Here is a 16,103-nt window from a genome sequence, read left to right as displayed (position 1 = left end):
GCAGTGCAGTCGTACCTTGGAAGTCAAACAGAATCTGTTCCAGACGTCCATTCAACTTCCAAAACATTTGGAAACCAAAGCATGGCTTCTGATTGGCTGCAGGAGCTTCCTGCAGCCAATCGGAAACTGCTGAAGCCCCATTGGACGTTCAGCTTCCAAAAGAACATTCAAAAACTGAAACGCTTCTGGTTTTTGATCGTTTGGGAGCTGGAACGTTTGTCTCCCAAGGCGTTCGGGAGCTGAGGTACAACTGTACGATATTTTCCTTGTTATCTGTTTGTTTAATATATGAAATGCCGTCATAAGCTTGGTGGTATAGGATACGCCCTGCTGGAAAAGCAGTGAGAGGTTAAAAGGAGGAGTCTGGCTGGTGGTGGAGGGGGCAGCGTTGGTCGATGGCCGCACCTGGCAGTGCCCAGCTCTTAACTCTCCATTCCCACACAGGTGGTTCTCCCATGCAACTTGCTGCGCATGATTTGGAATGCGCAGAAGATCTTCCACATCAACACACGCCTGCCGTCCGACCTGCATCCTATCAAGGTGGTGGATGGTGAGTTTGGCAGGGAGGGGCAGAAACCAGTGGCAAGAGCAGGGGAGGGGAGGATCTCACACACACACACACACACACACACACACACACACACACCAGCCTGCCAGGGGAAATCTGCGGCCGTGCTCCTCCGTTGGGCTTCCTTGCCGCGCTGCCGAATCCAGTGACTCTTTTCCGACGTGAATAATTCAGCCGGGTCTCCCGGGAGGGAGGGGAAGATGTAGAACGTGGCTGGAACAAGGCCGGGATATATTAACTTGCCAAGAACAAGCGAGCCACAATCTCCCAGCTCACCCCCTCCTGCCCTTCTCTGCTTCCTGCGACAGGCGTCAAGGAGCTCAGCAAGAAACTGGTGATTGTGAACGGGGACGACCCCCTCAGCAAACAGGCGCAGGAGAACGCCACGCTCCTCTTCAACATCCACCTGCGCTCCACGCTCTGCAGCCGGCGCATGATTGAGGAGTTCCGCCTCAGCGGGGAAGCCTTCGACTGGCTGCTGGGCGAGATCGAGTCCAAATTCAACCAGGCAATTGTGAGTACCTGGCTGGGTACCGTCCTGGATGTTTGGCTCCCTCCAGGGGAAAAATTAAAATGTTTTTAAGGGACTCTTGAGGGACATAACCCAAACCAGTTGAACAAGATCGTTTTCAAATTTATAGCCAAACTATGTTTGAAATTCAAGGCTTTGCAACCGGGTGGATTTGATTTAAATCACTCGTCAGCAAGACTTGATTTAAATCATTTTTTTTTACAGAGAGACTCATTGTTGCTGGTATAATCTTAATATTTGCAACCAGACGAAGGTTTTGTTTTTGGAATGATAAATTTTCAGAGTAGTTTTTGCAGTTGTAGCAAAAAGTACTGATTTGCTTATGCTATTAGAAATACATAGACAGTGAAATTATTGTGAGGTTTAATAAGTTAACTGTTTATATTCGGACAACTTTTCTCCTGTACTTTATTGGAAGGAGAAAAATAATCATTCCCTTAATAACAATTTAAATAATTTATTTAACTAAAACAGTAACATTATGGCATATGTATCCATGTTTGCTAACTGATGTGGTTAAACATTAAAAAAAAAAGACTTGAGTTTTTAGCACACATGAAAAACTTAAAACAAATCCTTATTTCCTGATGAATAGCCTTTGGACTATAATGTAACTTAAATAGAAAACTGTCTTTAGAAAAAATTTCCCTCCAAAAATATTTAATTTAAATTTTTAAAAATCCATTTTTTAATATATATAGTTTTAAAAATCATTGATTTTTATCCACCCTGCTTTGCAGCTTGTTTGAACATAGTTTAGGTTAAGCATGGTTTAGACGTAACACTAAACTGTGGTTAATGAAAAATGAGCAAAAAGGGTCTCCATGTGGCTGCACCATAAGAATATCACTGTTAGGTTCTCCTCTCCATTTTAACCGCACAACAACCCTAGAAGATAGGTTAAGCTGAGAGTGAGTGAGTGACTGGCCCAAGTCCACCCAATGGGCTTCTTGGCTGGGCGGGGATTGGAACCCTGGTCTGCCAGGGTCCAGACTGGCTTACCGTATAAAGCCATGGCTGGGCGGCCCCTTGAGGTCAGCGGCTGCTCATTCCCTCTTTGCCCATCCTCCCGTAGGCTCACCCTGGCGAGATGGTGGGGGCGCTGGCTGCCCAGTCCCTGGGCGAGCCGGCCACTCAGATGACCCTCAACACCTTCCACTACGCCGGTGTCTCGGCCAAGAACGTGACGCTGGGCGTGCCCCGACTCAAGGAGCTGATCAACATCTCCAAGAAGCCCAAGACCCCCTCGCTGACCGTCTTCCTGCTGGGGCAGTCTGCCCGAGACGCCGAGAGGGCCAAGGTAAGAATCCAGAGGAGGAGAAAAGGCAGGAAAGGAGTGGGGTGGAGCAAAAGGAGACTCTGCCTGTTGGCTGAAGATTTTTCACACCCCTTGTAGCCTCCAAAGGCCTTTTTCTCAAACAACTCCACACTCACAGTCATGGTCTTTTCCTTCTGCTTCTGGGTCCCTTCCCAGCAGAAGCTGCAAACCTTCCTGTTCATTTAGTAGTTGCTGAAACTTTTTAGTACAGTACCACCATGTCATCAAAAAAATAGTTTTTTAGTGGTCTACATCAATAAAAGGGGGACGCAGGTGGTGCTGTGGGTTAAACCACAGAGCCTAGGACTTGCCGATCAGAAGGTCGGCAGTTCACATCCCTGTGACAGGGTGAGCTCCCGTTGCTCAGTCCCTGCTCCTGCCAACCTAGCAGTTCGAAAGCACGTCAAAGTGCAAGTAGATAAATAGGTACCGCTCCAGCGGGAAGATAAACGGCGTTTCCGTGTGCTGCTCTGGTTCGCCAGAAGCGGCTTAGTCATGCTGGCCACATGACCCGGAAGCTGTACGCCAGCTCCCTCGGCCAATAAAGCCAGATGAGCACCACAACCCCAGAGTCGGCCACGACTGGACCTAATGGTCAGGGGTACCTTTACCCTTTACCTTTACATCAATAAAAACGTACTCCTACAGGGTTAAATCCACATTACAGGTGGAAATACATTGTATCATAAGCAGAGAAAGAAGCAAGAGTTGGGGGAATCATTCCAAAACGACCCAATAAAATAGAATGTGCTTTTATTACTGATACAAGTTTATTTCTGTGGATATTCATCTTAAACGCAAAGGATTTCGAAGCATCGCTAAGCTCTGTGCGGTCCCCTTTATCCATTTGCTGTTTCGTGGACAGCGAGGTTTCCCTGTGTGCCTGATCCCTCACTCTCGGATCCCCGCAGGTTGACTGATGAATTGCAGGAGACGGCCCAAGTTTAGCTTGTTACGCACAGAACTTGCTCCCCCCCCCCCCCAAAAAATGAATTGAGTGGAAAGGGGCAGCTTTGTGGTTGGCAGGAGGGTAAGACTAGGTGCTCTCGTGGCCAGGCGTCTTCACCCCATTCTCTCCCCTACCCCCTACTTTCCCGGGGGTCCGTCTTCTTCCCAGGACATCCTTTGCCGCCTGGAGCACACGACCCTCCGCAAGGTGACTGCCAACACCGCCATCTACTACGACCCCAACCCGCAGAACACGGTGGTGGCCGAGGACCAGGAGTGGGTGAACGTCTACTACGAGATGCCCGACTTTGACGTCACCCGCATCTCCCCCTGGCTGCTGCGTGTGGAGCTGGACCGCAAGCACATGACCGACCGCAAGCTCACCATGGAGCAGATCGCCGAGAAAATCAATGCTGGTGAGAAGGAGGGGCAGAGTTGGGATTGGGTCCCCGCCCCCCCCCCAAAAAAAACATTCTAGAGAAGGTGTTGCGGTTTGCTCTTCAGCCCAGACGCTCAACCTTCCTTCCCTCCTCCCTCTGCAGGCTTTGGGGACGACCTCAACTGCATTTTCAACGATGACAACGCGGAGAAGTTGGTGCTGCGGATCCGGATCATGAACAGCGACGAAAACAAGATGCAAGAGGTGAGGGGGGTGGTCCTGGGAGAAGGTGTCTTTGAATGAAGCCTTTTAAATCTACTTTATTAAAGGTTTCCAACCTGATACTTCCATAAAACTCAAACTGAGCTAATTAGACTAATGAAAAATAATATATCAAACAGGGAAAAGAGAAGAGAAAAAGGCGCATTAATGATCATCATGATCCTCATAAAACACAAAATTATAAATATATCTGTGTAGCCCTCAGTCAGCGTTTTATCTTAATCTTATCTGAATCCTCCCACCTGGGAGAGATTCCCCTTAATCAGTCTCACACCATGAGAAAAACAATTCTGACCTGCCGCTCATACTGCCCCTTCCTCTTCTCTCTGACAGCTCCCTGTACATATCTTCATTCATCAAAAATACAATTTTTAAAGTATTAAGGCATACTTCTAGCTAATAGGTAAGAAGTAAAAGACCCCTGGACCATTAAGTCCAGTCGAATTCGACTGTGGGGTGCTAGGTTGGCAGGAGCTGGGGCAGAAAAACGGGAGCTCACCCCCGTAAAGCAGATTCGAACTACCAACCTTCCAATCGGCAAACCCGAGAGGCTCGGTGGTTTAGACTACAGCGCTGCCCGTGTCACTTTATCTAGTTAATACTACTACACTAGAGCATGCGTAGGCAAACTAAGGCCCAGGGGACGGATCCAGCCCAATCGCCTTCTAAATCCGGCCCATGGATGGTCCAGGAATCAGCACGTTCTTACGTGAGTAGAAGGTGCGCTTTTCTTTAAAATGCATTTCTGGGTTATTTGTGGGGCCTGCCTGGTGTTTGTACAGGAGTAGGATGTGTACTTTTATGTAAAAGGCATCTCTGGGTTATTTGTGTGGCATAGGAATTCGTTCATTCCACACACCCCCCCCCAAAAAAAAAAATAGTCTACCACCCCCCCCCACAAGATCTGAGAGAAAGTAGTCTGGCCCCCTGCTGAAAAAGTTTGCTGACCCCTGGACTAGAGAGCCACCCAAAATCAAAGAATGAAGACTGTGATAGCAGGAAGGAAGGAAGGAGGCCAGATGGGTGGGGTACAAATAATAAATTATTATTATTATTATCATCGAGGGAAATGGGAAAGCCAGGGAAGGTCCGTTTACATAACCAGAAATACATGAGAGTATCTGTACAGGCTAGTGGCATGTCACATGCCCAGTGGGTCGTACATTTATCCCACGGGCTGGTTGAGGAGATTGCCCTTCTCCAGAGTCGCATCCAAGCCACTCCATCTGCAGATGCCAGCGTCTCTGCCTTGCCACGGCCTGTGAGGCGTGGATCTGGCAAGGGGAAGAAGGAAGGGCAGTTACCTATCATTATTGCTCTGTGACTTTTTTCGATATACTGCTTTTTGGGCGAAAAACACACCCGGAGACAGCTCCTGCAAAATGCAAATGCACTCATGCCAGCGCAAAGTGGTTCCTCAGGCTCCCGGCAGCCTTTCCGGGGCAGTTTTGGGGTCCTGAGGACACAACAGGGCTGACACTTTCTGCCTCCTCCCCTCCCTCTTACGCGGCTTACAGGAGGAGGAAGTTGTGGACAAGATGGACGACGACGTCTTCCTCCGCTGCATTGAGTCCAACATGCTGACGGACATGACGCTTCAGGGCATTGAACAGATCAGCAAGGTGAGCCTGGGCGGCGGGCGGGATTCGCATTCGGGAGACCCCAGCTGGCTCCCACAATCGCCTCCCCACCTAGGCATGATAGGGGCTCCCTCCTAGCGCACTCTGACCCCCCCCTTTTTGCCCTCCCCCCCCCCCCAGGTCTACATGCACCTGCCCCAGACGGACAACAAGAAGAAGATCATAATCACGGAGGACGGGGAGTTCAAGGCTTTGCAGGAGTGGATTCTGGAGACAGACGGCGTCAGCCTCATGCGGGTGCTGAGCGAGAAGGATGTGGACCCCGTGCGCACGACCTCCAACGACATTGTGGAGATCTTTACGGTGGGTACCCCGGGAGGGGGATATACGGCTAGGAGGGGGCGCGTTCTGGGGTTTCCCGCTCCCGTGCGAGGGGTGGGAGGGGAGCAGCCCCTCCATCTGCGATAGGGCATGTTCATTTGTTTATTAATTTTATATGATGCATACAGCGTGTTACAAGAAAAAAAACTGCTTCTTTTCCCTTATGGGGTATTCTGGAGCCTGTAAAGAATCCTTGAGGGTTGCCTGTCGGTAGGAGGAAATAACAGAGACCAACCAAAGTATATTTGAGAAGCAAAGCAGCTAGTAAGACTGATAGAACTGAGCGCAGTTATTTATTCTCGTTATAAGAAAAACTGCCCCCTTCCCCTTATGGGGTATCCAAGAGTCCTTATGTGGGTTCCCTATCGGTAGGAGAAAACAACAGAGGCCGACCAGAGTATATTGAGAAGCAAAACAGCTAGTAAGCCCAATCTTTATTCAAGGAACTGTTGCAACAGGGTCCCCACTCACCACACGCAGGAGAGAGGAGAACCCTGAACAATGGTGCGCAAGCCCTTGTATAGACTATTGAAATTGCCCACCCTGTAGCCCAAGACCACCCCCTAAAGCATCATACATACATCACAGAAGGAGGCGGTCTACAGCAGAAATCCTGTCTGCCAGGAGACCTGATAATGGTCACTGATTGCATTGCTTGGGCAGTCTGGTCGTTCTTTTGTGGTGGTTAATACTTTGGTTCCTCAGTCCAGGTCACAGGCTCACCCTATTCCTAAACAAATATGCCCTTAAGACAGGATTTGTGAGCCAAAAAGACAATGGGAAGGCTTTCCCCATTTGCCTCCCTTACTGCAGAGGAATATTTGAGGTCAATTTGGGAGAATCCAAATGGCTCTAGGATTGCTCTCCTGTACTCTTTCAGACACATGGTTCGTATATTTAGATATGTGTGCGTTAATGAATATTTATTATACATTTGAGACTTTTTGAGAATATAAGAATTTTAATATAGAATAACAACCACTTGACTGCAAAAGCAACAATAACAACTTCAAAAGCGGTTTACAGAAAAGATGCAAGGGTGACATTATTGCCGAGCAAAATTAACAGTAATTTAAGGTATTTAAAATAACAGTGGACTGAAAGCAGATTTGAGCTCGCATCAGCTTTCTGGCTGGGCTTGTCTAAATTGAAATGCCTTTGGAAGGCAGTGCGGTGAAAGGCTTCAACAGGCAGGGAGTTCCGAAGCGCACTAAAAGATGGTTCTTTTGTGCATGTGGAACGGGTATCGGGTGCCACCTGCACAGTGCCAATTCCACCGATTGAAGTGATCCGAGTTGGCTCATAATGGGGCAAGGCGATCTCGTGTTTGTGTGAGAGAGAGAAAGGAAGAAGGCGCGCCCTCCGAGGTGAAGATTTAAGGGAGGGGATCTGGTAGCGCAGGTTTTTTTTGGGGGGGGGGGCTCTTTGCAACTGTGGCAGCCTGCCTCTGCTCGCCCTTGCAGGTGCTGGGCATCGAGGCCGTCAGGAAAGCCCTGGAGAGGGAGCTGTACCACGTCATTTCCTTCGACGGCTCCTACGTCAACTACCGCCACTTGGCGCTGCTCTGCGACACCATGACTTGCCGCGGCCACTTGATGGCCATCACCCGGCATGGCGTCAACCGACAGGACACGGGGCCCCTCATGAAGTGCTCCTTCGAAGAGACGGTGAGTTCTCTGGGGGAGGGAAAGGGCCAGGAATTTGTCAGGAGCTCAGCCTACACTCGAGTAGGACACTGGCAGAGACGCATGCCCGACTGGCACGTTCTCTCCCTCCTGGTCGATCGTTCGGGAGTTTCAAAAGCTTTCTTCAGCCTGAACATCACGGTGACCAATGCCAACCGACATCGGCACACTTAGGGATCCGCAGACTCTGCGCATCTCGCGTGACAGACCTCAGCATTTTGGCTAATCTACCTTATTTACATATAAACACACACGGAGCACTGCAACATGGCTCCCTCTCTAGCATCAGACAGCAAAGAGAAAGAACAAAGGACAATAGTCCCACTTCACGGAACACAGTACAGTGGTACCTTGTGTTAAGTACTTAATTCGTTCCGGAGGTCCGTTCTTAACCTGAAACTGTTCTTAACCCGAAGCAACACTTTAGCTAATGGGGCCTCCTGCTACCACCGCGCCACCGGAGCACAATTTCTGTTCTCATCCTGAAGCAAAGTTCTTAACCTGAAGCACTATTTCTGGGTTAGCAGAGTCTGTAACCTGAAGCGTATGTAACCAGAGGTACCACTGTAACACAAACATCCTGTCTCCGTCACTTCCCACTTTGTGGAGTCAAAACATACACCGTCATGTGATAGACAACGATCCCATGACTGCAATCACGGAGCAGGAATTCTAACAGAATGTCCCTCTCCCCCCACAGGGGTGGGGAGCTAGCGCGCCACCCTTTGACTCGCCCTGCCCTCCGCTGCCCCCTGCAGGTTGACGTGCTGATGGAAGCGGCAGCCCACGGCGAAAGCGACCCCATGAAGGGCGTCTCGGAGAACATCATGCTGGGCCAGCTGGCCCCGGCCGGCACCGGCTGCTTCGACCTCCTCTTGGACGCCGAGAAGTGCAAATACGGCATGGAGATCCCCACCAACATCCCGGGACTTGGCGTGGGTGGACGTAAGTCAAACCTGTCGCACTTGCCGGTCCGGGAGCAAGGAGGCGGCGGCAGGCCTGGAAATCTGGGGTTCTCTTGAGAGGAAAGAGGCAGGTTTCATGTGGGCGGTGCAGGGGATTCTGGGAGTTGGCACAACAGGGCATGCACAAGCAAGCACCCACCGCAGAGAGGAGCGAGGCGGGCATGGGCAGGTGACTCCAAGCGACCGTTTCCTCCCTTGGAGGAATTTTTCGCTTCTCTGAAACAGACGCCTGCGTCTCAGCAGCTAAAAGCACGCGTCGCTTTGCTTCACAGCCGTTTCCTTTGGGGTGAGGGAGGTGTGCGCAGGCTCATGAGACTGAATATCAAGGAAAGCAGGGCATCTTCCTTTTAGAAATGTGTGTTTCAGAGGGCAGGATAAAAGCGGGAGTTTAGGGCAGTAGATTTAGGTAAGTGGAAACAAGAGGGTCTCTGTTGACGCCAATTTCCAATCCTCTCTAACTCCATTCCATTCCTTCACAGCTACCGGCATGTTCTTTGGGTCTGCTCCCAGCCCCATGGGGGGAATGTCACCTGCCATGACCCCCTGGAACCAAGGCGCAACACCAGCCTATGGGGCATGGTCTCCTAGCGTTGGTACGTATCGGGGAGGCGGGTCTTCCGCCTACACAAATGCCCCCTTATCTTGGAATTATTAGCTGCAGGTTTGAGTTTGACCCAGATGGTTGGAATATTGCATTCTGTTCCAAGTTGCTCAACAACAACATGCATTTGTTTTTGATGTGCAGCAGTTTTAACCTCCCAACGTCCCTGTTGTGTAGGCCGGGCCGTTGGCCAGTAAGCTTTCATGGCTTGAATTGGGGATTTGAACCTGGGTGTCTCTGGCCCTCGTCCAGTGCTCCCGACCCATGATGCTAAATCTTCCCTCCTTTGCGATCTCTCCTTCCCAGGATCTCTGGGACCGTGCCGTGGGAAGTCACAAATTCGGGGAAGTAAGGAGACCTGCATAGTCTCCCAAGAGGTTTTGTGGGTTTCTTGCGATGTTCTTTCTGCTGCCAAACAAAAAGGAAAAAAGCACATAGATGAACTCTGTGTGTTTGACCTTTCATTGCTTTGCAAACATTGGCTGGGCTCCTAAACGGGAGATTCGGTTCCTCAGCTGTGTACGTGCATCGTGTGGCCTTGCACCCCCGACTGCAAAAGGCAGGGAAATAACCTGCAGAAAACGTCATGTGTGTACGGGCTGTTGGGGGTGTTATGTACAGCAAATGATCGATCCACAGACACACACACACACACACACACACTGCAGTTTGGCCTTTGAAGACAAACTCCAACTGCTAATGGCGTCAAAACCCAGGCGGGGGGGGGGGGGAGAACCATGTGGCTCCTTATTTATTATTTCTGTTTATAGTCTGCGCTTGCCACTTCAGTTTCCAAAGCGGGGTTGCAATAATTGCCACTGCAGCCAGCAATTACCGTATTTTTTGCTCTATAAGACTCACCTTTTCCCTCCTAAAAGTAAGGGGAAATGTGTGTGCGTCTTATGGAGCGAATGCAGGCTGCACATCTATCCCCGAAGCCAGAACAGCAAGAGGGATTGCTGCTTTCACTGCACAGCGATCCCTCTTGCTGTTCTGGCTTCTGAGATTCAGAAATATTTTTTTTCTTGTTTTCCTCCTCCAAAAACTAGGTGCGTCTTGTGGTCTGGTGCGTCTTATAGAGGGAAAAATATGGTACTCAGGACTTTCGCAGTACTACAAGTTGTCCCAGACCTGAACTTTTTGGTGCAACTCTTTTCTCCAACATGGGGCCTGTTTCTTACTCCCTTTTTCCTTCCTCGGTTGTGCAGGTAGCGGAATGACTCCGGGGGCAGCCGGCTTTTCACCCAGCGCCGCCTCTGATGCCAGTGGCTTCAGCCCCGGCTATTCTCCAGCCTGGTCGCCCACCCCAGGCTCACCTGGATCTCCAGGACCCTCCAGCCCGTACATCCCATCGCCAGGTGAGTGAGAGAATTCATTATTCCAGTGCGCTGTCGGGAAAACAAACAGACCGGGAACCTGGACTGACGGCTGTTCCTCTTCCCTTCCTCTAGGTGGCGCTATGTCTCCCAGCTACTCCCCGACCTCTCCTGCCTACGAGCCTCGTTCCCCAGGAGCGTACACACCGCAGAGCCCCAGCTACAGCCCCACGTCGCCTTCCTACAGCCCGACCTCTCCGTCGTACTCCCCCACCAGCCCCAATTACAGCCCCACCAGCCCCAGCTACAGCCCCACGTCCCCCAGTTACTCTCCCACCAGCCCCAGCTACAGCCCCACGTCGCCCAGCTACAGCCCTACCAGCCCCAGCTACAGCCCCACGTCGCCTAGCTATTCTCCAACCAGCCCCAGCTACAGCCCCACGTCCCCCAGTTACTCCCCGACCAGCCCCAGCTACAGCCCCACGTCGCCTAGCTATTCTCCGACCAGCCCCAGCTACAGCCCCACGTCCCCCAGTTACTCTCCGACAAGCCCCAGCTACAGCCCCACATCGCCCAGCTACAGCCCAACATCGCCCAGTTACTCTCCAACCAGCCCCAACTACAGCCCGACATCTCCGAACTACACCCCGACTTCGCCCAGCTACAGCCCCACCTCGCCCAGCTACAGCCCGACGTCGCCGAACTATACCCCGACGTCTCCAAACTACAGCCCCACCTCGCCCAGCTATTCCCCGACCAGCCCCTCCTACAGCCCCACCTCGCCCAGCTACTCCCCCTCCAGCCCCCGCTACACCCCGCAGTCGCCCACATACACCCCCTCCTCGCCCAGCTACAGCCCCAGCTCGCCCAGCTACAGCCCCACCAGCCCCAAGTACACCCCGACCAGCCCCTCCTACAGCCCCAGCTCCCCAGAATACACCCCGACCAGCCCCAAGTACAGCCCGACGTCGCCCAAGTACAGCCCGACGTCGCCGAAATACAGCCCGACGTCGCCCACCTACAGCCCCACCACCCCCAAGTACAGCCCGACCAGCCCCACCTACTCGCCCACCTCGCCCGTCTACACCCCGACCTCCCCCAAGTACAGCCCGACCAGCCCCACCTACTCGCCCACCTCCCCAAAGTACAGCCCCACCTCGCCCACCTACTCGCCCACCTCTCCAAAGGGCTCCACGTACTCGCCCACCTCCCCCGGCTACAGCCCCACCTCTCCCACCTACAGCCTCACCAGCCCGGCCATCAGCCCGGACGACAGCGACGAGGACAACTGAGAGCGGGCGGCGCCTGTCGCCACGGAGACCGGTGGGCGGGTGACCTCCGAGTGGCGCGATTGGATGAAACGTTGGGAACCTTTGGGGAGGCGGCGAAACTTCCGGTAGCTCCTGGCACCCTCCTATTTGCAAGGGGCCTGGAAAAAAACACCGGCGCAAAAGGAAATTCTGCAATGCTCATACCTATCTCTCTCTATTTCTCTCTCTCTCTCTTCATCCCGCAAACCCACAGAGAACGTTTTGCTCTCCGTTCTCTTGTCGTTTTTATCTTTAAAAAGGAAATACTGTAAATAATCGCATAGACTACCTAGTGAAATCAGCAAACACGGACCCTGTTTCGGAGGGGGGGAGAGTAGCTCACATGTGAAGGAGGGTTTGGGGGCGCAGCCCTCCCCCCCCCCCAGCGAGACGGAGCCCCTCTCACGACCGTGCTTCGGGAGAGGCGAAAACGCGAGATTACGAAGCTGCGACGACTCCCGTCAGCTTTGACGATAATAGTACCTTTTTCCGTACGTGTCCGTCAGGAATTATTTATGTTTAAAAACCTTAGAGAAAGTTTTTTGGTTAAGGTGCTTCGCATTAACGTGTTCACTTTTCTGCGGGGGGGGGTCGAGGGGAGGGGAAGATCCGATGATTAAGAACCTCGGGAGAGAAGTTGTTTTTAAGTCTTCTACTTTTGTCGGGGGGCTGATACTTGCCTCCCTTTTTTCAAAGCATGTTTGGAAGTTCAGAACTGCTCCCTGGCTCTCGTCGCGTATGCCTCTGGAGCGGGGCCACAGCAATTAAACCGTTGTCATTTTGTTGGGTGTTTTGGAATCCTTGCTTTTTCTTGTGAGCTCAAAAACTCTGTAACTTTCTGAAAGAAAAAAAATAAAATAATTTTTAAAAACTCCCAGCCCTTGTGCCTTTGTCAGATTCTTTTTAAGTTGCGTGCGTCTTCACGGCTTCTTCACACGTAGAGCTGAACGGTGTATGGGATATTGGGGAAGAATTATTGTAAGCTGGTCTTCTCGGTGGTGGCGCCCGCCCTGTGGAACCCCCTCCCACCAGATGTCAAAGAGAAAAACAACTACCAGACTTGTAGAAGACATCTGAAGGCAGCCCTGTTTAGGGAAGCTTTTAATGTTTGACAGACTATTGTATTTTAATATTTTGTTGGAAGCCGCCCAGAGTGGCTGGGGAAACCCAGCCAGATGGGCGGGATATAAATATATTATTGTTATTGTTATTATTAATAAAATTATCTGGTTGGGATGCAGGTGGCGCTGTTGGTTAAATCACAGAGCCTAGGACTCGCCGATCAGAAGATCGGCGGTTCGAATCCCCGCCACAGGGTGAGCTCCCGTTGCTCAGTCCCTGCTCCTGCCCACCTAGCAGTTCGAAAGCACATCAAAGTGCAAGTAGATAAATAGGTACCACTCCGGCGGGAAGGTAAACGGCGTTTCCGTGCGCTGCTCTGGTTTGCCAGAGGCGGCTTAGTCATGCTGGCCACATGACCCAGAAGCTGTATGCCGGCTCCCTCGGCCAGTAAAGGAGATGAGCGCCACAGCCCCAGAGTCGTCCACGACTGGACCTAATGGTCAGGCGTCCCTTTACCCTTTCTTTACCTTGCTTGTTCCGCCAGCAGAACCCTTTACCTTTACCTTTAATTATCTGGTTATCCCTTCCTGACACTGGTTTCTGTGTTTTATTGCTTTCAATATCCCTTGTGAAAAGGCCTTTGATGTGTTGTTGACGCTGTTCAGCAAAGCCTTCAATATATAGCCTGGCATTTTTTGTCGTTGGATGTAGAGTAGCTGTGGTTGAGCCTGTGTTAGTCCAATAGGACTAACTACGCAAAAATAGTTCTCTATGCGACAATAGCTGCCAGGATGCTCATAGCACAAAACTGGAAAGGAGGGGGGGGGGGAATTCCATCAATAAAGGAACTGCAAATTAAACTTTGTGAATATATAAATTTGGCAATATTCACAGCATTCTTAAGGGGGCAATGAACCAAAAATTAGCAAAAGAATGGGATTGTGTTAAAGAATATACGAAAAAACATTGTTCTGGAGTAAGTATATCGGTATGAAACGAATGAAGCTTTGCAGGGTTAAAGAAATTCAGTAACGGTGCAAAAGGTATATAGACACAACAATTCAGAAAGAATAAAAATGTTGAGGTCTCAAAACAGGAAGGAAGTCAATATGTATATATGTATGTAAAGATTATTATGATGGCATGGTTTTCTCTGTAGGTTTGTGGGTTTTTTGCTTTGTTTTTGTTTTGTTTTTATTTTATTTTTGTAATTTTTGTTGTAATTTTGCATTGGGGAATTTTTTTTTTTTAAAAAAAGGACACAGGTCTATAAAAAAATCTCGCTTTGGAGCGTGCCAAGCAAAACGCTCCACATAGACCGTTTGGCCCGCAGTGCTATGGACCGAGACTCTGGGGGATAGTCTCCCTGAGGCAGATTGAAGTTTGGTACTGTATATACTGCTTGCTGTTTGGAATAAATCCTGTAATCTTCTCACCACTTGCGTTAGTATTGCTTCTGAATCTTAATTTTAAAAGAACCATCTTCCATTCGGCAAGACACATGGCAGTCCCGGCTACAAGCTGGTGTGACAGCCACCAAGTTAAGGCAGATTTTTAAAGGGGAGGTTATTTGCCTGCTGCAAGACTTGCCTGTGTTTTGCCTCGCTGCTCACAGCGACTTAAATCAGCCTCCAGGATCAAATGCACCGTTCCTCTAGATTCCAGTTGTTAGAATATCACGGAAATTCAGTGAAGCATGGAAAGATTTAGGACGGAAAGGAAGGAAAGACTTCTTCACGTTGTTGAGTCATTTAGTCGTGTCCGACTCTTTGTGACCCCCTGGACCAGAGCACGCCAGGCCCTCCTGTCTTCCACTGCCTCCCGCAGTTTGGTCAAACTCATGCTGGTTGCTTCGAGAACACTGTCCCACCATCTCGTCCTCCGTCGTCCCCTTCTCCTTGGGCCCTCCACCTTTCCCAACATCAGGGTCTTTTCCAGGGAGTCTTCTCTTCTCATGAGGTGGCCAAAGTCTTGGAGCCTCAGCTTCAGGATCTGTCCTTCCAGTGAGCACTCAGGGCTGATTTCCTTCAGAATGGAGAGGTTGGATCTTCTTGCAGTCCATGGGACTTTCAAGAGTCTCCTCCACAACCAGAATTCAAAAGCATCCATTCTTCGGCGATCAGCCTTCTTGATGGTCCAGCTCTCACTTCCATACATCACTACTGGGGAAACCAGAGCTTTTAACTATACGGACCTTTGTTGGCAAGGTGGTGTATCTGCTTTTTAAGATGCTGTCTAGGTTTGTCATTGCTTTCCTCCCAAGAAGCAGGCGTCTTTTAATTGTGTGACTGCTATCACCATCTGCAGTGATCATGGAGCCCAAGAAAGTAAAATCTCTCACTGCCTCCATTTCTCCCCCTTCCATTTGCCAGGAGGTGATGGGACCAGTGGCCATGATCTTTGTTTTCTTGATGTTGAGCTTCAGACCATATTTTGCTCTCTCCTCTTTCACCCTCATTAAAAGGTTCTTTAATTCCTCCTCACTTTCTGCCATCAAGGTTGTGTCATCTGCATATCTGAGGTTGTTGATATTTCTTCCGGCAATCTTAATTCCGCCTTGGGATTCATCCAGTCCAACCTTTCGCATAGCAAATAGTTAAAACAAGAGGCAGGCGTGGCCACCCAACTTTGACAGCTTTAAAAGAGGAAGAAGCAATTCTGGGCGTATGGTAACCCTTAAAAAAAAAAACCCATAGTCCTTTTGGTTGGGGATAATTCAGAATGAAATTCCCAGGTGTCGGGAAAGGTTATTTATGTATGCAACAATTGCGGCCCGTGTTTTGTTGGCCCAAAATGGAAAACGAGCGAGTTCCCAATAGCAGCTTAAGTTGACCGAATAGGCACAACTCGCAGACTTAACATATAGAATAGAGAACAAGAAGAACATACATTTAAAGAAGATTGGGAAACATTTATAGAACATATGGGAAATCTGTACAATCTTGCCTCTCTGATCATATCTTCCAATAAATAACCTTCCATATTTTTTTTCTAGTTGTATATTAAGGTTACCAGTTGTTTTTTTCCAATGAATCCGGGGACACTTTTCAACTTCCTATTAAATAGATAGATTTTGTCAGGGGACTGATTTGTAAATCCGGGGACTGTCCCCCGGGAAACGGGGACGTCTGGTAACGTTATTGTATATCCACTAGTCCCAGCAGGGAGAGTTCTAG

At 50.1% G+C, this 16,103-nt stretch overlaps 1 protein-coding gene across 1 annotated transcript in view; it reads left to right on the top strand.

Annotated features, from left to right (window-relative positions):
- POLR2A (RNA polymerase II subunit A) overlaps positions 1-12,742 on the top strand; it is a 33,900-nt gene extending 21,158 nt beyond the window's left edge. The window contains exons 18-29 of the mRNA XM_079951707.1: positions 445-550; positions 877-1,082; positions 2,176-2,400; positions 3,536-3,782; positions 3,909-4,009; positions 5,545-5,649; positions 5,788-5,970; positions 7,452-7,655; positions 8,432-8,618; positions 9,118-9,231; positions 10,448-10,597; positions 10,691-12,742. Coding sequence (XP_079807833.1) covers positions 445-550; positions 877-1,082; positions 2,176-2,400; positions 3,536-3,782; positions 3,909-4,009; positions 5,545-5,649; positions 5,788-5,970; positions 7,452-7,655; positions 8,432-8,618; positions 9,118-9,231; positions 10,448-10,597; positions 10,691-11,847 — 2,985 coding nt within the window. The 3' untranslated portion in view covers positions 11,848-12,742. The remainder of the gene's footprint in view (positions 1-444; positions 551-876; positions 1,083-2,175; positions 2,401-3,535; positions 3,783-3,908; positions 4,010-5,544; positions 5,650-5,787; positions 5,971-7,451; positions 7,656-8,431; positions 8,619-9,117; positions 9,232-10,447; positions 10,598-10,690) is intronic.
- The last annotated feature ends 3,361 nt before the right edge of the window (positions 12,743-16,103 follow it).

This window comes from Podarcis cretensis (assembly GCF_951804945.1).
Source record: "Podarcis cretensis genome assembly, chromosome: 13".
Lineage (NCBI taxonomy): Eukaryota > Metazoa > Chordata > Lepidosauria > Squamata > Lacertidae > Podarcis > Podarcis cretensis.
The sequence above is the reverse complement of the archived record's forward strand: the minus strand, read 5'-3'. Positions and strand labels throughout refer to the sequence as shown.